At 48.6% G+C, this 21190-nt stretch overlaps 1 protein-coding gene across 1 annotated transcript in view; it reads left to right on the forward strand.

Annotated features, from left to right (window-relative positions):
- The window catches only part of PPP1R10 (protein phosphatase 1 regulatory subunit 10), a 36138-nt gene extending 19710 nt beyond the window's left edge, over positions 1 to 16428 (forward strand). The window contains exons 3-20 of the mRNA XM_069635352.1: positions 3310 to 3424; positions 3697 to 3783; positions 4112 to 4247; positions 4866 to 4917; positions 5420 to 5497; positions 5597 to 5779; positions 6024 to 6135; positions 6644 to 6753; positions 6873 to 6973; positions 7302 to 7452; positions 7688 to 7846; positions 9065 to 9311; positions 9760 to 9835; positions 10384 to 10590; positions 10863 to 10974; positions 12819 to 12911; positions 13016 to 13825; positions 14687 to 16428. Coding sequence (XP_069491453.1) covers positions 3318 to 3424; positions 3697 to 3783; positions 4112 to 4247; positions 4866 to 4917; positions 5420 to 5497; positions 5597 to 5779; positions 6024 to 6135; positions 6644 to 6753; positions 6873 to 6973; positions 7302 to 7452; positions 7688 to 7846; positions 9065 to 9311; positions 9760 to 9835; positions 10384 to 10590; positions 10863 to 10974; positions 12819 to 12911; positions 13016 to 13825; positions 14687 to 14790 — 2925 coding nt within the window. The 5' untranslated portion in view covers positions 3310 to 3317 and the 3' untranslated portion in view covers positions 14791 to 16428. The remainder of the gene's footprint in view (positions 1 to 3309; positions 3425 to 3696; positions 3784 to 4111; positions 4248 to 4865; positions 4918 to 5419; positions 5498 to 5596; positions 5780 to 6023; positions 6136 to 6643; positions 6754 to 6872; positions 6974 to 7301; positions 7453 to 7687; positions 7847 to 9064; positions 9312 to 9759; positions 9836 to 10383; positions 10591 to 10862; positions 10975 to 12818; positions 12912 to 13015; positions 13826 to 14686) is intronic.
- The last annotated feature ends 4762 nt before the right edge of the window (positions 16429 to 21190 follow it).

Genomic DNA, 21190 nt, shown 5'->3' on the forward strand with positions numbered 1-21190 from the left:
AAGTGTGGGAAAGGCTTCTGCGTGTTACTCTGGGTTCAGCAGGATGTGGTGTAGGATTTCCAGCTAGACTGCAGCAGCAAGTCTTAGTGTGGGAAAGGCTTCTGCGTGTTCCTCTGGGTTCAGCAGGTAATGTGGGGTAGGATTTCCAGCTAGACTGCAGCAGCAAGTCTTAGTGTGGGAAAGGCTTCTGTGTTTCCCTCTGGGTTCAGCAGGATGTGGTGTAGGATTTCCAGCTAGACTGCAGCAGCAAGTCTTAGTGTGGGAAAGGCTTCTGCGTGTTCCTCTGGGTTCAGCAGGTAATGTGGGGTAGGATTTCCAGCTAGACTGCAGCAGCAAGTCTTAGTGTGGGAAAGGCTTCTGCGTGTTCCTCTGGGTTCAGCAGGTAATGTGGGGTAGGATTTCCAGCTAGACTGCAGCAGCAAGTCTTAGTGTGGGAAAGGCTTCTGTGTTTCCCTCTGGGTTCAGCAGGATGTGGTCCTTGGACGTTTTCATCCGAAGTTCATCTTTGGAAAACCTGCGTGACTGACCATTTAAATCTGTTACACCGGATGTGAATTCCTAAATGTTAATAAAAATAAGTAACAAAGCCTCTTTGTTTTTAATTTCCTTAATCCACAGTACACTGGTATCCCACTTCCATGGTTTTGCATCAACGTGTTTGCTCCAGATGAGGAGGAAGTACCCAACGAGCCCCCTGCACATTTCTCTTGACTATTTTTTGACAGTGGTTTGCTTTCAGCCGCTTTGGCCCAGTCCCACGCAGCCAGGCAAGGCAGTAAGGGGCTCAGTAGACCAGAACACCTAGGCCGGCTTGTTCTTCGTGTCAGTCTGGCGGCGACGCTGGTTGCTGCTCGGTGAATGGGCAATGCATTTGGTACCGCCTTTTTCGATTTTTGCTTTGCAGACCGTGCTCTTGGTGGAGGCCTGGGCTGCACATTGCCTGCGCCTCCTTTTTCTTTGGTTGTGTATTGCTGTTGGATATCCCTCCTCCCCTCGTTATCGTAAGGCAAGAAAGCAAACGAACGCATTTGTCATTGAGCAGCACTTATAAAGGCTGCTCGTGGAGCAAATGTTATAATGATTTAAGGAATAGTTCAAGTGCTTTTATTCTGCCCTGCAAAACTTTGAGCGATTTGCAACACCAGGGTCACCGAGACTAGCGCAGGGGTGTTTTACATGACCTGGCAAGTAGAAATGGGAATGGCCTCTGCATTTTTTGGGTTTGGGTCTACTTGGTCGAAAATATTTGAACTTTTCCTTCGCATTTGATTGACCAGGTTTGTTTTGCTCGTGTGATTGAGCTTCCGCTGTTATGGAAATAAAGACCTTTTGGGTTTTTTTTTCTCCCTTGTTTGCCCTCCTGGGTATTCATTTTTCTTGGTCCGGATTTGCAAGGGCTATGAATTGACACACGGTAGTAATGTTGGAAGGCCCCGCACTGGCGACCACTAAAGGATTTGGCCCTGCGATCTCAGCAAGTAAATTTGCACTGCCAAGTCTTGCAGCTGCCCCTGTTCACCTCATGCAGGTCCCTTCCACCAAGATGCTGCTCTAGGCTCAGTAATGCTGCCTTCACCGTATACTAGAGGCTAATGGGTGCATGCGCTCCTCACAGCTTTGCGTGACTATGAGGGAGACCCTGTTCACCCCTGTGCAGGTCCCTTCCACCAAGATGCTGCTCTGGGCTCAGTAATGCTGCCTTCGCCGTGTACTAGAGGCTAATGGGTGCATGCGCTCCTCGCAGCTTTGCACAACTATGAGGGAGACCCTGTTCACCTCGTGCGGGTCCCTTCCACCAAGATGCTGCTCTAGGCTCAGTAATGCTGCCTTCACCGTGTACTAGAGGCTAATGGGTGCATGCGCTCCTCGCAGCTTTGCGCGACTATGAGGGAGACCCTGTTCACCTCGTGCAGGTCCCTTCCACCAAAATGCTGCTCTAGGCTCAGTAATGCTGCCTTCGCCGTGTACTAGAGGCTAAAGGGTGCATGCGCTCCTCGCAGCTTTGCCTGCCTATGGTCTAGTGTTGACTTCTATAAAGTGACTGGTCAGGTGCAGGCCAGTAACTCCCGCTCCCTCCAGCCCACAGAACGGGGCTACCCTTAATCCTTTGGATAGCCCATGAACCTGATTGTGGCCAGGATTGGCTCCCTCTGTGCATCCACTTTTGGTTCCTGACGTTGACTGTGGCCGCTCTTTGGGATTTATCAGATCACTAGCCCAAGTTGGACTGACTTTGTGCTCCGACTTCTGCCACCGAATCACTGAAGGGCAATGATTGGTAAATGGGGTGGGTGCCTTGCTTGGTTCCCGTGCAGCTGGATTTTGTTTCCTCTAAAATGGATAACTTGTGGGTAGTGCTGCTTCCCAGAGAGCACACTCAGTTTGCATCCCCAGTAAAGTCCTTCTCCAGGTTGCTTTTAATGTGTGCTTGCAATAAACAGTTGGGGTGAAATAGGGATTCATAGTCTGTTATTTCTGCTTCCTTTTGACAGCTTTTTTGTGGCAATAGATAAAGCCTCGTCTGGGCCGATCTACCGCTGTGCTGTTTCAGTCAGTACCCCAGTATTGGCCCTGTATAGCCTGATGGGGGCGTGGCTGTCTACGTGGGTGACCTATATTTGAGTCCTTGTGAATCCATGCTGGTAGATGGCTCCTGCATAACCGCTTAATTATGGAGCATTGAAGTCTGTCCTAGCACCACCTGTTAAGTGGCCCTACACCAGCAGGAGTTCCTGCCACTCTTAAGCAGTTAGCATTACACAGGTTAATGGATTTGTCAAAGCTAAGTTTCAAAATGGCTGCATGATGGTGTGGGACTTGCAATTGAGCACTCGTAGACCTGGGAACATGTATGTACCCTTTACCTTGTCCAGGAAAGTCTTGTCTGCGTAGCAAGCAGTATGAGAATACACCTGGTGTGTGTGCTGTATGGTGCACCCCACGCCCCGTCCCTCTGGACAGTCATGCCTTTTCATGTTTTGTCGCATCTTTTTAATACCATGATCACCCTATCGAGAAAGTGCAACTGTTCTGCGTAAGCGTCGATACAGGCTACTAATTACACAGGCAATTGGTGGCAGCGACAAATCACCCTTAGGTACCCGCCCTGTTGTATGATGCCTAGTCATTAACATGGTCCCCAGAGCTCCTGCAACATTATGCTACTAATTTGAAATCCTTTTCCCTTGTGCCTCCTACAGTGTAACAAGGCTTCTGCTGAAGTGACTGGTGTGTGGTGAGAGCCTTCTCTTAATGTGGCCTGCAGCGGTTGCCTAACCAAGTGTGCATTTCTTGTGTCCCCTTTTGCAGATTCAACGATGGGCTCTGGACCGATTGATCCACGAGAGCTTTTGACCGCCCTAGACTGCTTCCTTGGGAAGGATGGCGAAATCAAGGCCGTGGATGGCATCACCAAAATCTTCAAGTACGTCTGATTCTGATTTGTTGCTTCGTGAGTTCCCTGTTATCGGCTGACCTGCACCTAGTCCTCCGCCGGTGCTGCTCTCGCCAAACACTGCCACTCCAAGCTAGAGGGTCTGTGATGAGGATTGGCTGTATGTGCTTGGGTGGGGGGAGACCACACTGTCTGCTCCCGGCTGTTAATAGAGTGGTCGTTTTGTGCCTTATTTGGGAAACGTTCTGCACTTGGCCCAGTGTCTGCTCCTAGGTATTCAGTGCCCTCTTCTGTTTTCACAGCCTTATGAAGGAATCCCGTAAGATGGTGAGTCGCTGCATCTATATGAACATCGTCCAGCAGACCCGCTCACCCGACATCCTTGCAAAGTAAGCGTCTTCGCCTTTTGCACCAGTATTGAGGAACTCTTTTTCTTGTTTGTAGTCTGTTCAGCGAGCACCTGTTGTTGTTTTTTATTTATTTTTTGTTGAATATTCCCTGTTACAATGTAGTCTTTGATTTGATACCTGAGCGCATGTGGGATCTCCTATAGTAGAAACCTCTCTGCGTAGCCGTGGTGCTAGTTTGCCAGAGTTTGAGCACAGCCACGACTCGCCTTAGGCTCTTGGATGTTTAAAAGTTTGTGTGTGAGAGCAACTCAGCAGAACTCTGGTTATTGGAAGTACCATATTTTCATGGCTGCTGCTTTTTTTGCAGGTTCATTAAAGTCGGGGGCTACAAGCTTCTCAACGCCTGGTTAACCTACTCCAAGTCCACCAGCAACTCCCCTTTGCTGCAGCAAATCCTCATCACCCTCCACAGTCTGCCACTCACCGTGGATCATCTCAAGCAGGTCAGCTGGGTTTCTGGAGCACCTTACATTAAAAGGAAAAACAAATGGTTCTGCTCTGGATCAAATTCAAATGAAGTTGCCGCGCTTGATTTCAGGGTGGTGTCACCCGGCCCCTTTCATACCACCTAGTAGGGGATGTCTTGAGACTGCACTCTACCTGCATTTGTCCTTGTGTGTGTTGTTGGTGCACCCCAGCCTTAGCCATTGTCTGAGATCCTTGGAAGGTTGAGACTGGCGGACACTTTTTCATAGGGCATGGACATTCCGAGGTTGTGGCACAGTGCTTGGTCCTGTTCCGCTATGGCATGGATGTCTACCGTATTATCACAGCGTCTGCATTGCTGGTGTGCTTCGGCAGCCATATGGCTCTGATGTGTCTACGCTTGCATTTAGGATCTTGTGCTTTGTTTCCATAATATGCCTTTTGGGCTCTTGGCAAATGGGGCTGTCCTTGGGTAAGTTCAAGCATACTCTGATGTCTGTATTCTTAAAACTGCCACTGAATGTTTGTATTTCGTACCTGCGTTGACCCTTTGGCAACGACTTTGGGGAAAGCTATTGCAAATGGATATGATTACGCACTTGATTCTGCATTTATTTATATAATTCTTTTTTCAGAACAACACTGCCAAACTTGTGAAGCAGTTGAGCAAGTCCAGTGAGGATGAAGGTGAGTTCAAGCTCTTGCAGGCCTCTCCGAGGACCCTACACTCGACCCTCCCCCTTGCCCCTCCTGCTACCTCAGCAGCCGTCTCCTCTGCTACCCTCTGGACAGTCCCAGCTAGGTTTGCGCTTATTAAGCTCAATACATGCTCTCTACATTGAATGGACCCTCTAGGGCCAACCGCGAAATGCTAATAAGCTTAAGGGACGGCTATCAAAATGAGCTGTGGGAATCAGGGGCGTTGCTAGGGGGGGCTAAGGGGGCTATAGCCCCTGATCTTTTGGTTGTAGCCCCGGATAGAATCTCAGGAGCTACAGCCAAAAGACTAGCTAGCCCCCAGTCCCAACAGTTATGACATCAGCTTAGCCCCGGGTCTTTTCCAGACCTAGCAACTCCCCTGGTGGGAATACATGATGTAAGAAATGAAGTAGTGGCGTTGGGATGGGATTTAGTGTCTGCCATTACAGTATGCAAGACCAATGTGTAATTGAAGGTTCCTTTCTTTTAGAGGTGCGAAGGCTGGCAGCCATTTTGGTTGATGAATGGATGGGGATGATACGATCTCAAAGCAACCCTCAACCTGCAGGTAAGGACATCAGGCTTCGCTCAGGATGTAATGCTTCTTTCCTAGATTGAAAATGATGGTTGTTATGGTAATAAGAGCGTGATGCCCCATCTCTTCTAGAAAAGGACAAGAAAAAGAAACGAGAAGATGGCAGGAATCGCTCACCAGTCCACGAGAAACTCTATGCTGCAAAGCCAGAGGTGAAAGTTGAGGTGAAGGACGAAGACAGTCCTGAGAAAAGAAAGGAGAAGCCAAAGACCCAGCGGACGACCGCTCCAAGTCATGCCAAGTTCCGCTCAACCGGTGCGTGAAGCAGCTAATTTTGCATTCATTGCATGTGGTTGCGATGCAGATGGGAAAATCTTCTCTAATTGAGGGTAGCCTTCCTAGTCGTGTCCTATTCATCTCCATAGCATGGCTATGGCAGGCGTGGTCTGTGGGTGCCGCAGCAATTCTCCCTGTGTCCCTAAATGAGCCTTGCAAAGAATATTATTGATGGCAAGTGATCCCTTGTGACCGTTTTCCTCTGTTTCTGTTCCATCAATAGGTCTTGAATTGGAGCCCCCAGCCCCCATCCTTGCTCCATTGAAGAAGAATATCAACGCTGTTGTCATTTCGGACAAATACAATATCAAGATTGCCCCTTTGAAGCGGCAAGGGTACGTACAGTTTGCATCAGTTCATTGCCATGTGCTTGCTGTGCAGGCAGACGCTGTTGTGGTATTCTGGGTGGGTAAAGAAAGGTCGTTTTGGGATGGAGGGTATTCTCAACGCACCAATACCATAGATGTAAGACTACTTTTCCACTGTGCCAATGTTGTCCGTTGAGAGCTCAAGGCGAGAGAAATCATGGGACCGCAGAAGATTTTGTTTGCTGGTCCCATAGATTGGAGCAGCCTTGCTTGTTTGTACTATGAGAGATTGATGTGAGAATTGGGTCGACCATTGGAAGTGGCTTGATAGGTCTACCATTTCAGCTTTGTTTTAATTCAAGATATCTGCCTGCTCACATATTCATGTGTCTCGTTTGGTACAATGGATGTGGTGCAGTAGGAAGGACTTTTGATTGTGTGCTCCTGAATTGAGGTGGTCTGGTGGCTTATAAGAAAGACCCTGTACATCTCATTTTCTTTCATGGACTCAGACCTTTCCTTCTCATCACCACAGCTCAGTTTCCAGCCCTGCCGAGCCTCCACCTGCCGAGAAGAAGTACAAACCACTCAACACCACCCCAAACACGACCAAAGAGATCAAAGTGAAGATTATTCCTGCACAACGTAAGTGTCTCCCCCTCACCACCTTCCATTTGGTCACGCAGTATTTCATCTACCATTGCCAAGCCGCATTGCCCCCTTACTGGGGCCTCCGTTCTGACCCGTTCTCTGCCTTCTTGCAGCCATGGAAAGCTTGGGTTTCTTGGATGCACTGAACTCTGCCCCGATTCCTGGAGTGAAGATCAAGAAGAAGAAGAAGGCCCTGTCGCCAACCTCAAGCAAGGTGAGAAGCCACGCACGTGACTGTATTTCAGGGGCTCGCAGGCTTTTGGACTAGCCTTTGAAACCAGTCAATGGTTGGGACCATGGGCATATTAATTCAAAACCTCTGGGGAGACGATGGTGCCAGACCGCTGCAGTAGTCGGATGGGGTTGAATTGACCATTCAGTGCTAAGAGCTGTCTCATGTCTACACCTGCTCTGCATGAACTACATTACCTTATGCCTGTGTATGGCGTGGCTTCTACATCCGGGCTCCTTCCTGGCTGTAGTTTGGTTTAGAGAACATTTTAATATGTACCGATTGTTGTCTTTCATTGTTGTTTTTGTAGTCTAGTCCCTTTGAAATCAAAACCACACCTGAGGCGAGTGACACAAAGCCGCCCTCTCCTGACCCTCTGTCTGCTGATGATTCCATGGAGCTGGAAAGGCCGACCACTCCCGTGCCAGCGGAGGAGATACCTGAGCCCATGGAAACAAGTGGTAAGTGGCACTAAGTGCCCGTGTGTTCATGTTTCAAACAAACTTTCTGGTCTGCTGTCGCCTTGTTAAGGATGCTGGAATCTCACCGAGCCAAAATAACGTGCTGAGAAACTTGAGCAGCAGTGGGGTGAAAAGCTGTAGAAAACGGGCTTCAAGTTTGTTAGAAGAAATATTAACCTTCTCAGCCATTCAGTCTCTTCATGTTGGTTTCATACATTGCTCGTCTTTATCGTAGCCCCTGAAGCAATCGTGCCCATTGAAATCAAGCCTGCAGAGAATCCTTTGGGAATGCCGCCATTGACCCGGAAGGGGCGTAAGAAGAAGACTGTGACATGGTGTGAAGAGAGTAAACTGCGGGAGTACTTTTACTTCGAGATGGATGAGACCGAGAGGGGTAAATTTTAACACTAGATAGACATGCTATTTCAGTTGGTCGGCTCCCTGTGCGTGTGCTCTGGGGGAGGAATGTAAGATGGGTGCCTTGCACGGTCACCATGACAGCCTACACGCTGAGCTGCAGAGGTGATGTCTCCAGCGTCTCGATACCAAACAAGTGTTTGCAGTTTACTGTTCAGGAAAATAACGATTTGATTCAAGCCGCTCTCCATCAGGTTAAAAGTAGTACTTTTAACATCCCCATCACTGACGTGTTAAGGTGTGACCGTGGAAAGTGGACTGGACAATAATTCAGTTACTAACAGACGTAGGTGAGGACTGATGCGTGTTCTACATTTGAAGTAGTTTTCACATCCCGAGCCGTAGATCTGAACTCAATGGCTGGCTGGAATCTAAGTTCTTGCACATAAGTCAGTGAGAGGGAGGAGGGTAAAGAGGCGCAAGAGCATGCCTAGTTGCCATGAAACGGGGAGCTTAAGGGGTTGGTATGGGTGTCCATGTGTGGAGTGACGGAACAGAGCTGCGGGAAGGAGATGGAGAGGGGAGCGAATCTTGCAAAGTTCACGAATGAAGCTGGGTATGCGAGTCCCATAAGGAGGCTTGAGCAGTAGTATTGCCCGCTGAGTGCGAAATTAGGGGGTTGGTTGTGTGATACGTAAGGTGGGGCTAGATGTGTGAAATATTCAATGGGTCTGTCCAGGACCCGTACAAGTTGCGTTTGTAATCGCCATTAAGAGGACCCTGAGGTTGAGAGGCTTAGGGTGGGCAAGCAAAACTTGGGAGCAGGGAGCCAAGGTGAGTCGCTAGGAGAATCACGGCGGAGTAGATGGCTTCTGATTTTTTAGCGTTGAACAAAGAAGTGACATCCAGTGGCGGATGGTTGATCTGAAAGCCAGGGATGAATCCAGGTTCAACAGAGATCATTGTTGCTCTTTTTCTTTGTTTCTGTGTATGGGGAAAATACTGTGGGGCTGACATTTGGAGGTTGTGGTTGGCTCTTCTGGTGCGACGCCCCCGGCTAACGAGTCGGTGTATTGATGACACTTGGAATCCACATTTGTGCTTGCCGTTCCTCTAAGTAACCGAGGGCAAATAGGAATGTCTTTGCAGTTCATGTCCAACGAACGGAGTCTGCCTTCTCGTCCACTGCCATAACCCTGCAATAATTGCACATCTGCGTTCACACATTTTATGGCTTACATTGTTCTTTCTACAGTTAATGTGAACAAGGTCAAGGACTTTGGTGAAGCTGCCAGACGGGAGATGTTGAAGGACCGTGAGGCCTTTGAGAATGCCCGGCGCTTGAGCCATGATGCCATGGAAGAGACGGTCCTCTGGGTCTACCCTAAACGCATTGACATGACCCCAACCCTTGTGCACTGGGGCAGTAGCAGTCAAGAGAAGTACACGCAGGCCGAGCGTGAGAAGCTCATCTTGCAGGAGATCTTCCTGACTAAAGAGCGGTAAGCAGGATCTTTGAATGTTGTGGGATCCGATTCCCCTCTATGCTAGGCAAGGAAGGGAATGGGGCCTTAGGACTAGTAATCGAAGGCCGGGGGGGGGGGGCGGATTAGAAATGATTATGTTCATGTGGCTGGCCCCAAGTGACTATGCTAGCATATTGGTTAAACACCTGATGCAGTGCCTTGTGTGCAACTTGTAAACACCAGGATCCCAGTTTTGCGGGATCTAGTGGACCTGGCATGTTTCTGAAGTTCATAAAAATGAGTATCATTTGAGAGATGTGGCAACAAGTACAGGTTTTGTGTGTTTACTCGCCCTCTTGCTTCTTGGCATCTCGTTGGCTGCATCGCACAATCCTGGTATCTGCGCTTTCTCCAGCATAAACGCGTTCAAGCATTGAAATGCTTAAACTATTTCTATATGTGATGGTTCCATTTCCCTCTTCAGTGTTCCTGACAGCCCCCATGAGCCCGATCCAGAGTCCTATGAACCTGTCCCTCCCAAACTCATCCCTCTTGACGAGGTAAGTACACAGCTGTTTCTCTGCACATGGCCTTCTTGGTTTTTATCTTTGTGTGTCTGGAGGCTGGGCTGTACTGACCTACCATTGCTAACCCTTTCATATATAATATAGTCCTATCTCTCTATCTCTCTCTCTCTCTATCTCTCTATCTCTCTATCTCTCTATCTCTCTATCTCTCTATCTCTCTATCTATCTATCTATCTATCTATCTATCTATCTATCTATCTATCTATCGGTTTCATTTGCTTCTGTTTGGCTTGGGTACCTGGTTTTATGACGCTACAGCCACCCGTGAGTAGCTGGAGTAGGTGTTGCTGTCAAGTTTCCGCCACATGCCTACTTCTAGACTTTTGCATGTGTTTGTGCATGGAGTGAATTATGGCATAGCGGATCGTTCTAGGCACCGGCTGAATCTTAAATATGTACTTAGTTTTTATAGGCTTTTGTGTGGATCTCTTGACTTTTCAGGCATGGGGACATTGCATAAAAAGGTTTTGCTGCACCCGCTGTTCAGTCTTGTGCTGAATCTATGCTCTTCTCTCCTGCAGGAGTCCTCGATGGATGTCACTGGTTTCCAGGATGTCACTGACCAAGGGATTACATCTCAGTCCCCCGACGGTGGCCCAGGAGCCAAGTTGCCCCCTGTTCTGGCCAACCTGATTGGTAGTATGGGCACTACCAAGGGGCAGCCGGCACCTAGTACACTCTCTGCTATTAACGCCCTTAATGTGCAGGAGCTACTGACCACCATCATGGTGAGTGAAATGGAATCCACTTTCCAGTGAATGGATTTTTAGGGCATTGTGCGCCTTCTCCTATGGGCTTAATGCTGTCACTTTCCAGCTCTCCTTCCTCAAACCTTTGCTGTATATTCTCATGATTCAGCTTGATACATTTCTTAGTTGGCATTACAAGTGGGGAGCATGGTCTTGGGATGAAGTTGCCTGGCAGTGTAGAAAACGCCACTCTGAGCTCCAGGAAAAGTCTCTCCTTAACCAATTTTGTTTTTGCTTTTCTTTTCATGCAGGGCGCTCAAGGAAACCCTAAGCAGGAGGAGCTGCTGAAGCAACCGGATTTCTCTGACAAAATCAAGCAGCTGCTGGGCAATCTGCAGGGTGTGCAATCTGTCCCTCCTGCAGGTAGGTGCAGCTGGTGTTGGGAGCTTTAGGGGTGGCGGGGGTGGCAGGGGCGGCAGGGGCGGCATATGGTCAAGTTTATAGGCCAGTATTCAGATGGTTCTGCAAGTGGTGGAGGACGCTAGTGACAGTAAGAGTTTTGCTTCATTGCATTGTTTGAATCCATCCGTCTGCATGGAAGTAGTGTCTTGATATTGGGAAAATCTTCCTCGGGACCAGCCCTTAGAGCAAAAATTACCCAATTCAGCCCAAAATACAGGTTCTATTGTGCCGAGCAGTGAACTCATGCTAGTGACAAATGACACCTTCAAAACGTTTTAGTATTTATTCTAAACAGTGAATTTCAGCAACATTTTGGGATTCAAGTTAGAGAAGATTACAAAGCACAAAACTTGGAGAAATGCAAAATATAGAGAAATATAGAACTTAGAGAAACAGTTTTACGCCCCTTCAATCGGCATTGGGAGACCCTGGCCCTCATAAGCTAGTTGTAACCAGCCCCGCTCAGAGGACAGCGCTGCAGGGTGCCGACAGAGCCATAAATTCCGGACACTTGATCTTGCTCGAACCAAGTCCACAGATCGATCTCCCACCTGAGTCATGTGGGCATGCATTTTTATAATCTCGTGCTGTCAGTCCATGACGCACAGTTCCAGAACTTTCCCTGTGCGAAATATAGGCTTGCTCATGGAAAAACCCAACTCTGTGAATTTCCACTGTGCTCCTTTTCTGTGCTCCTCCCTGCTTGGAGCCCATCTGCGCGAAAGCTCAGGATTGTCTGATCAGTGCCTTCTCCGAGAAAGAGGATTTGTTTACGAAGCCATGCAGGGCTACCGTTAGAAAGGCAGAATATTCTAAGAGCAGCCGAGATGAATTAACCCCATGTGAGCAAGCTGTAAAAGGCATGCACGCATAGCTTAGTGTTCATAGCGCTTAAGATTGGCTATCTAAGCACTATATATGTGCCATAATGTTCCTCCAATAATGTCTATTAGCTACAGAGCTGGGGCCTTCACCCTGCCTGTCTATCTACAATGCATAATGTGACCTACCACCCCCACTAGGCCTGCATATTCCTTGTAGCTCACTACTGCGTAATGGAAGTGCTAGAACAGACTACTGTCAGCATTTTTGGCACACACTTTGAATAAACTATTGGCTTTCAGCGGCTAATGCTGTCATCTAAAGCCCTGATTGGCAAATTTGCAATTTTGTCTATCACTACAAGTAACGTCCCACCCTTCTTGAATGCCTCGCGTGTTTGAGTGGTCTTTTCTGCTCCTGCCTGTAGATCAGCATGGGTGTGGGATATTCAACGTCTGCTAGCTACTGAGTCACATGACGTCCCTGTCTGCAAGATCAATCCTCTCCATCCCAGTAGATTCTCCAAGCTCTCCATATGTACCAGGATACGTTTGTAATCTGGTGCCAGCACAATATGTAGACGTTTTGAGTGGGATGGGCTTGATGCGCGGTATCTCCGGGTATCTGTAGAATCGCCTGGGTGCACTTGGCATAGGATAGGCTGAGGAATAGAAGTAAAGTATGGGGCCAGCCCTGGCCATTCACAGTAAGTAAGCGGCTTGGGGGGCTTCTTTGCAGTCACTGATCCCACTGCTGTTGTTCTGCCAGGTCCTTCCTTGTAAGTAGCCAGGAAATGAGGAAAAGATGTTAAAAGTGAGCCTGGGGGTGCTTAATGGGGTGTCTGTGGTGAATGTAAACTTCTGCATTTGTGTGGCTTGTTCAGAATTTATGGAAGCTGGTGGCTAAGGTTGTATGGGCAGTGAAAGGCAAAAAATCCTGTTTACCATTACTTACCTCCCTAAAATGGCTTCTCTTTCTTGCAGGCCTTGGACCTCCTGTCCTCATGAATGGTTTTCCCCCAGTACTCAAGAATATGATCCATTTTCCACCCGGAGGGCCAGTGCCTCCTTTTCAAGGTAAGTGTCATTCTCTGATCCCTTGTTTTACAAGAGTTTGTAGAATCCATTTTGTACTTTGCCACCATAGTGCTGTCCTTGCTAAATGTTTTCTTATATTTTAGGGCCTCCTCATTTAGGTCCTGGAGGGATTCTTGGTCCTGGAGGGATGGTTGGTCCAGTTGGCGGTCCCGGTGGTCCAGTTGGCGGTCCCGGTGGTCCAGTTGGCGGTCCCGGTGGTGGTCCAGTTGGCGGTCCCGGTGGTGGTCCAGTTGGCGGTCCAGTTTGTGGCCCTGGTGGTCCAGTTGGCGGTCCAGTTTGTGGCCCTGGTGGTCCAGTTGGCGGTCCAGTTTGTGGCCCTGTTGGTCCAGTTGGTGGTCCAGTTTGTGGCCCTGGTGGGCCAGTTGGTGGTCCTGGTGGGCCAGTTGGTCCTCGTATGATGGGTCCTCCCCTTCCGATTCCCCCGCCGCCTCCCCAGCAGCATGAAGGTTTTTGGGAGCAGACGAATGACAACATGCAAGGTGGTCCCCATGGAGGTATGAGGGGTGGACCACCCTTCCACCGAGGCCGAGGGCATGGCGGAGAGCCACACTTCCGTGGCAGAGGGCGTGGTGGACCACCAAATGCAGGAAGAGGTGGCCATGATAGAGGCCATGACCGGGGTCACAGAGCCCATGACAGAGGACACGACCGAGGCCATGAGCGGGGTCGTGGTGGCCATGACAGAGGCCATGATCGGGGCTATGACGGTGGCCATGATCGGGGCTATGACGGTGGCCATGATCGGGGCTATGACGGTGGCCATGATCGGGGCTATGACGGTGGCCATGATCGGGGCTATGATGGTGGCTACGATGAAGGACATGACCGAGGCTATGATCGAGGTCACAACCGCGGCCATGAGCGGGGCCGAGGCCATGGAAAGGGACATGGAGGTGAGTTTCTAACGCTGATCTAACAGCTGCTGGTTGGTGGTCTTTGTTTTTGGGGTAGGGGCATTGAGTTGGAGAAGCTGTCCATCTTTGTTGGGATTAGCACAAAAATACTACATTGAAGTCCATGCTGCTGCCATGGAGTTGGATTTGTGTAGCTGCACGACTCTCAAACCTAATCCATTTCAATATTGAGCTCTTGTGGGATGGGTCTTTGCTTCTTGTGAAACTGGATAATTAAGTGTGCTCACTTTGACAGAGTGCACCTGTTGCCTGCTTGAACAGACCTGGCAACAAAATCATTTTTTTTGTTTTCTTTATTCTTCTTGGAGCACATGTTCCTTTCCATAGTCTGCTCTTCAATCCACAGCTGGATTCAGCAGTGTACATAGGAACTCTGTGCTTTAATGACTGACACTACTTTGGAGCTAAATATATATATATATATCTAAACCCAGCCCTGAAAGACCTCCCACCCATGAGTCTCCTTTACATGTCAACATTGTCTTCCCTTAATCCTTAATGGATACTTTTTTAGTTTAATGCTTTTGTTGTCTTGGCTTTAATGTGCAGGGAGCATGGTGAATTAAAACAATTTACGTTCACTGCACCTCCTTGAAATGTCAATGTATTGATGGTGTACATTGCGTCATTTCTTTTTTGAGTGCCTTTTTAAATAACTAGATGGCCAAATGTGTACGCTGCTTGATCTGTAGGAATGACCCATTGGATATTTTTTAACGCTTTGACAAACTTTTAATTCACTAAGTGGTCTCAATTCATGAAAATGCACGCAAGAAATGCACTAAAAAATGTTTCTGTGGCTACTAGTCTTTTCACAGCTGTTTCTTTTTCTCTAATCAGGTATGACCAGGCGACCCACTTGTCGGCATTTCATGTTTAAGGGTAACTGCCGATATGAGCAGAACTGTGCCTTCTACCATCCTGGCGTCAATGGACCGCCATAGCTCTAGAACTCTGAGCTATAGGTCTGCTAGATCGATCCTGCCTGTGGGAGGCAGGCTCATCCACTTCAGCCGCCAAATGGAGGCAGAAATGATGAACGAAGCTTTGATGGCTGTCTGAACTGGCTTGACGGGATGAACGGTTGGGAGGGGCAGTTGTCTTCTGTATGTTGATAAGCATCGTCTCCCCTTTATATGGCTTCTGTGAGGCCATTTTTTTTTTTTTTAAAAACCCTGAAAGCCTCAATTGCTTCTGAATGAGCCCTGGCTGTTACTGGGTGAGCCCCGACTGCCATGTGAACACGCACTGACTTGCATCGCCAAAGACTTCGGAGCATTGCTCCTTCAAGACAGGTGGACAAATAGAATTCCTTCAAACAACAATGCATTTTGGTTTTGTGCTGTGGACCTCTGAAGATTTGTTTTTCTTTTTAAATCATGTTTTCAAAGCATTTCATACACCAAAGCGGGCTTGAATATACGTGAAACTGCTCCTAGCGAGTGCAACAGGTGGTTGTATGCGCGAAGAATAGAGCCAGCAATTAAACTGCTGACTTGATGTATGGTATTGTCATGTTCGAGAAGCGCAAAGGAGAAAGTGTTAGTCTGCACTGAGGTTTCTCTTGTACTGCAGACACCTGAACTTTTTTTTTTGGGGTCCAGAACAAAGTGAAAAGTATTTTTTTAAATGATGTCAATGAAATAGGAATTTAACACTACGCTGTATATTAAGAGCTGTTGCATTGTCACAGTTGATGCGCTTCTATGACCCCTGTGTTCAATTTCCTCAGCAACACATTGTTCATGTCTTCCTGTTTTGTAAAATCGTTTGGTTCTTTGTAAGTTCCCCTTCATGTTTCTAGTCCATCTACCACATTTGGGTTTTCATGAGCCAGCTACTGCTTGTGTAAATCTACTGTCTAACTTGCTAAAACATCAGTAAGACCCTTTTGTCACATCAGGCCATCACTTTTCCATTCCTATAGTAAACCAGGTGATGGGAGATGTCTCCTATTTGGGATCCCTGGAAGGTTGAAGTGTGAGATCTCTTACTTTGTATCTCCCAGCAGAGGCTGACCACCAGAAAATAACTCCCCTGTAGAAAAACCATTGAACACTAAAGAAAAAGGATGCCTCTGCCTGCTGTTCACCAAAGCATGGCTTATTCCTTTGCATTTGCCCAAGTATTAAACTTTGTGGCTTTAGTTACCTGCAGCAGATGCCTTGAACCAGTGTTAGCAGGCGTGGTCGATGGCACAGGTGGGTACCGGTCATCCAAGCAGGTTTTGAATCATCTGCACTGTTTCTAACGGGTTGTACCTTGCGACTGCCTATAGTATTTTCAGGTAAAGAAAAATGCACAAATGAGGCTGCTATGACATAGCTATTTAACTGGTATGTCATCTGATCTGTGTATTAGTACTCATGACTGTATAGTTCAAATTAAAAGCAGACAGTATTGTGCGAAGCCTTGCAGATTACATATGAGGCACTCAATTTGTAAAGCTGTTTTCTATGAAAACTTGTTCTTTTAACTGTCTCGATTGGGACACAATTTCCAAATGTGCAACATATCTTCCATTTTTGTTTTTGTATATTTTGTATATTAATAAATCTGGTGGAAATCAAAGTAAAAAATCACCATGGTGAGAGAAGTATGGTGAAGAGTTTCGTGTCTGGTATGACTGTCGCTGTCAGCTTCTTTAGAAGACAGGGCATTATTTTTGGTTGACTGGCCCAAAATTACAAACGGCCAAGGTTTGAAACTTCAAAATGAAATCAACTATCAGGATCTGGTCTTGAGTGTTCCACGGAACCTGACGATGGCCCCACAGACACTCATGAACGACGGCTATGCAGAGTTCTTTCCCAGAAGCTGTTGCTGAATCCCACAGACCCATCCAAGATGATTTGCCTGCAGCTGATTCTTAATTCAGCTGAAGACTTGTCATCCTGAAAGGGAAAGGGGAATTGGATAAAATAACAAAAGAACAGATTTCTGCCTCTGTCACACGTGACCCAGAAATCTGCAGATCAAGGAAGAGAAAAAAACAGATTAACTTTTGATTCAGCTAATTCTATTCTTACGCAATTCTTGATTATATAGTTCTTCCTAATAGCCTGGAGAAAATTGTGTGCCTTTTTGTTTTTTTAACACTCCTTTATTGTCTTCTAACCCACTGAAAGAGCTGAAGAATGTGTCGAACCGCCTTGCAACTCCTACTGGTCCTAACTAAAATACGTACTACCTTCCGTTGCACCGCGTCAGAAGGAGTTGGGGGCTCTTGTCACTCCTGCCTGTTTTGATTGGCGAGCTTGCCGTGAAGTTGTGTTCTTGTAAATTATGCTCATGCGTATGTAATACTATTTCTGATGCTTGTTAATCTGCTTAGAATCACATGCTGTGCATAGGTCCGACATCCAGTGGTCACTGCAGAGTATTGCATTTTGTTTTTCGTAGTCGAAAAGGGACGTCGACAAGGCGTGTCTGAAATACTATCCCTATAGTGACGTGTGTTGTACCCACAATCCCTCACGCGTCGAGGTCCCTCAGATTGTTTTTTTCCGCCCAGCTACTGGTCGCCTTTATGCGGAGCTCCTCGAGAGACATTGCAGATTCCATCTCCTCGACCTTTGGTCGTTTTTTCCTGGTTAAAGATTTAATATATCGATCCCTCGACGCAGTTGTGAAGCTGTCTCCGCCGAGCAAGATCTTCGACGGAGGGGACGAGCGGAGGAGATCCTTCGGCGTTGCCGAACACGTGGCCTGGCCTCGCAGGCCAAATACAGTTGGGAGAGTGGGGTCGTGGGACATCTCTGATTCTTTTTCTGAGAATGCCTTTCCTTTTCCCCTTCCTTTCCCTTGGGGTAGTTATCACGGTTTATTGCCTCGGCTATGGAGAGGACACCCTTTAGGTTTTGCCCACTTTGTAAGGGCAAGTTTACTTGGAAGGACAAGCATTCACGGTGTAACTGCTGCTTGCCCCTCGATCACGTAGAGGAGGGTTGCTCGGCTTGTCGGCTTCTAAAGCCAAAGACCCTAAAAGACCGTAGGGTCAAGAGGTGGGCGGCCTACGCTATGTCGAAGGCCGGGTCTTCACCCGCCGCTGCTACCACCGACAGTGACGAGGAACGTGATAACACGACCTCCGCTACGGAAGTCGTACACCCCTCTAAAGAGCGCTCGCGCTCTTCGTCGTCTGTCCCCGGCCCCGGCTCACGCCCTGCTTATGGGGATGAACACCCCGGCGACACTGACGCACACGATGCAACACATAAACACACAACCCATAGCTCTTCTTCGTCGTCGAAGACGAAGAAAGCATCAGCGCCCAAGGAGACGTAGGTTACACCGGCGGCCTCCTCGGACCGTTCGGGTTCGAAGCCCCTCTCGCAGCCGCGACCAGCGACTGGGCTTGCAGCAAATAAGGGCGCCGCCCCCAAACCATCGGCCGGCGCGCACCAGCAGAGAGCGCACGCCTCCGTAGAACGTTCGACACCTGTAACGTCAAAACCACAGCCCTCTGCTGACAAACGAGTCAGAGAGCTTGGCGAGGATCGTTGTGGCCGACGCCCAGAAGCGTACGCCGAAAAACATGTCGAGCGCTACGCAAAGGTCGAAAGACACGCCGAAAAAGCCCAAAGAAAAACAGGGACTACCCCCCTTCAATCGGGGGGACCCCCCAGCATACCGGAAGGCTTTTCGGAGGGCGACGGGACACTTTCCTCGACGTTGTGGGAGAGGTCGAGCCGTTTTCAGCAAGATAACACTAATTTTCCCCCGCTAGACCGCTCAGGGGTACCCCATGAAACCATGGAAAGGCTCCATCTCTGCATGGAGAGATTGGAGAAGTTTATGAACACCCAGAACCCTCCCACTCCCAAGAGAACAAGAGAAGGGCCTCTGGAGGACCCCAGGGCCAAATACCCGAGGCAGGACACACCCTTAGACTTCCATAATGTGTATGACCTCACTGGTGAGGAACAATACTTAGAAGAGGAGGATGATTTTGTGGACAATGAAGAAGGACAGAACGAAGAGGAAGGTCTGGAAGACAGCCCAGACATGGTAGGAGAAGACTTTGGAGAAAATCCAGAAGGAGGACCTTCTCATCCCTGGCAATCCCCATCAGTATACTCGGACACTGATGTCCTGAACCTAAATCCTCCTGACAATTCACCTGTTAGAAACACGTCTTACATTGATGATCAGCCCACATTCGATGCCCTGTTGCGCAGAGCAGCAGTGCATTTCGAACTGGACACTGGGGAGATCTCTCCGGAAATAGACTTTGTGGAAAGAGTAATTAAGGAGAAACCCCCAGTCAGCCAGACCATTCCCCTCCTCGCTTCAGTGAAGAGAAGAATCATCCCTTCGCTAGCCACACCCGCACTAATCAGAGGAGTCAATCCAAGGATTGAAAAACTTTTCACTCCTTCACCCTCAGACCCGCTGTACATCAGGGGACATTCCATTCCAGTAACTAATGCAAGGAAGAGGGCAGGGGTGCCGCTGTCCACCAGTGAGGCACCACCTGACAAGGAGGGCAAGAGGTTATATGCCCTTGCTAAAAGAGTCACATCCTCGGCTGCCTTTTCGGCAAGAATTGCGAACAACAGTGGGTCAAACTGCGCAAGGACGCCGAAGAAGCGCCGGAACCATTACGTACACGCCTGCTTTCAACTATTGGCGAAGGAACCCAGGTCAACCAGAGTATTGTAAAGAACTCTCTGGATGCTGCTGAGACAGCGGGACGTTCCCCGGTTCAGGGAATACTCCTAAAACGCCATGTATGGCTGCGCAACTCAGGGTTCAAACCGGAGACACAGGCGTCTTTAATAAATAAACCTGTTGAAGACTCAAACCTCTTCGGGAAGGCGGTGGATGAGGCTCTGGAAATGGCTAAAAAAGAGTTCTATCAAGACTCTTGACCAGATCTCTAAGCCCACTACCAAATGCGGCTATGGCAACAAACGCTTTTTTCGTGGCCAACGCCAACAGCAGAATCAGCAGCAACAGTACCCTGCCACCAGTTACCAGACCAATAGTGGGCAGTACAGCCAAAGAGGACAGCGCAGGGGCAAAGGGAGAGGGCGGGGGTCCACCCCTAGAGGCTCCCAAGCCCCCAACAACACCAAGTGACGCGAAGATTCGTGTCCCCTCCCATGCAACACCGGTCCGGGGCCGGATAACATCCTTTCTTCCAGCATGGGAGGGAATAACGTCAGAGCGCTGGGTACTTTCCACCGTAGCCCACGGATACTGCATCGAATTCAACAGTTCCCCAACATACAGACCCCCGAGGGGACGACGCATGTCACCGGAACACCTTGCCATCCTTCTCCAAGAAGTACAACAACTGCTGGAAAAAGGAGCCATAGAGGTCGTGCCTCTATCTCAGGTAACGGAAGGTATTTATTCAGTGTACTTCCTTGTACCCAAAAAGGATCTAACCATGCGCCCTGTATTAGATCTGCACCCAGCGAACAAGTTTATCAAACCCCAGAAGTTTCGTATGGTGACCTTACAGGAAGTGATCCCACTGCTATCACAGGGAGATTACATGACAACATTGGACATGAAAGATGCATACTTTCATATTTTAATGTTGCCAGCGCACAGAAAATACCTCAGGTTTATGATAGAGGGCAAACACTATCAGTTCAGAGTGCTACCCTTCGGCATAGCATCAGCACCAAGGGTATTCACGAAGGTACTGGCAGTGGCAGCGGCCCACCTGCGCAGGTTGTCCATCCCAGTTTACCCTTACCTCGACGACTGGCTCATAACAGGGGATTCTTACGAAACATGCTTTTCCAATACCCAAAAGACTGTAGACCTTTTGTTCCAGTTGGGCTTCTCCATCAACGAAAAGAAGTCCAGCCTAGACCCCAGCCAAATCAAACAATTCCTAGGGGCTCTAATTCAAACAAAGGACGACCTTGTCTTCCCCCTCCAACGAGAGGGTCCAAAACATGCTGTTTCAGATCCCTCAATATGTGACCAGTCGAGAGGTGACGGTACGCAAAGCAATGCGCTTGCTAGGCATGATGGCGTCGTGTATTTATTTGGTACCTCACGCGCGCCTGCGCATGCGCCCTATGCAAGAGTGGCTCAACAGCCAGTGGTGTCAGGCCAGCGGATTATGGGACGATCCAGTGGTGGTCCTTGCAGGCCTTGGTTCTCTCGCTACGATGGTGGACAAAGGAAAACCTGGAAAAAGGGAAACCCTTTGCCACACCCGTGGCGGAAGCCACTCTAACCACAGACGCATCCCTAACAGAATGGGGAGGGGCTCACCTATCCCATCAGACTGCTCACGGAGTGTGGACTCTGAAAGTAGCATCCAAACACATAAATCTACTGGAGCTACTAGCTGTGTTCAAGGCGCTAAAAGCCTTC

The sequence above is a fragment of the Ambystoma mexicanum genome, chromosome 13 (genome assembly GCF_040938575.1).
Source record: "Ambystoma mexicanum isolate Mex_15411 chromosome 13, UKY_AmexF1_1, whole genome shotgun sequence".
Taxonomy (NCBI): Eukaryota; Metazoa; Chordata; class Amphibia; order Caudata; family Ambystomatidae; genus Ambystoma; species Ambystoma mexicanum.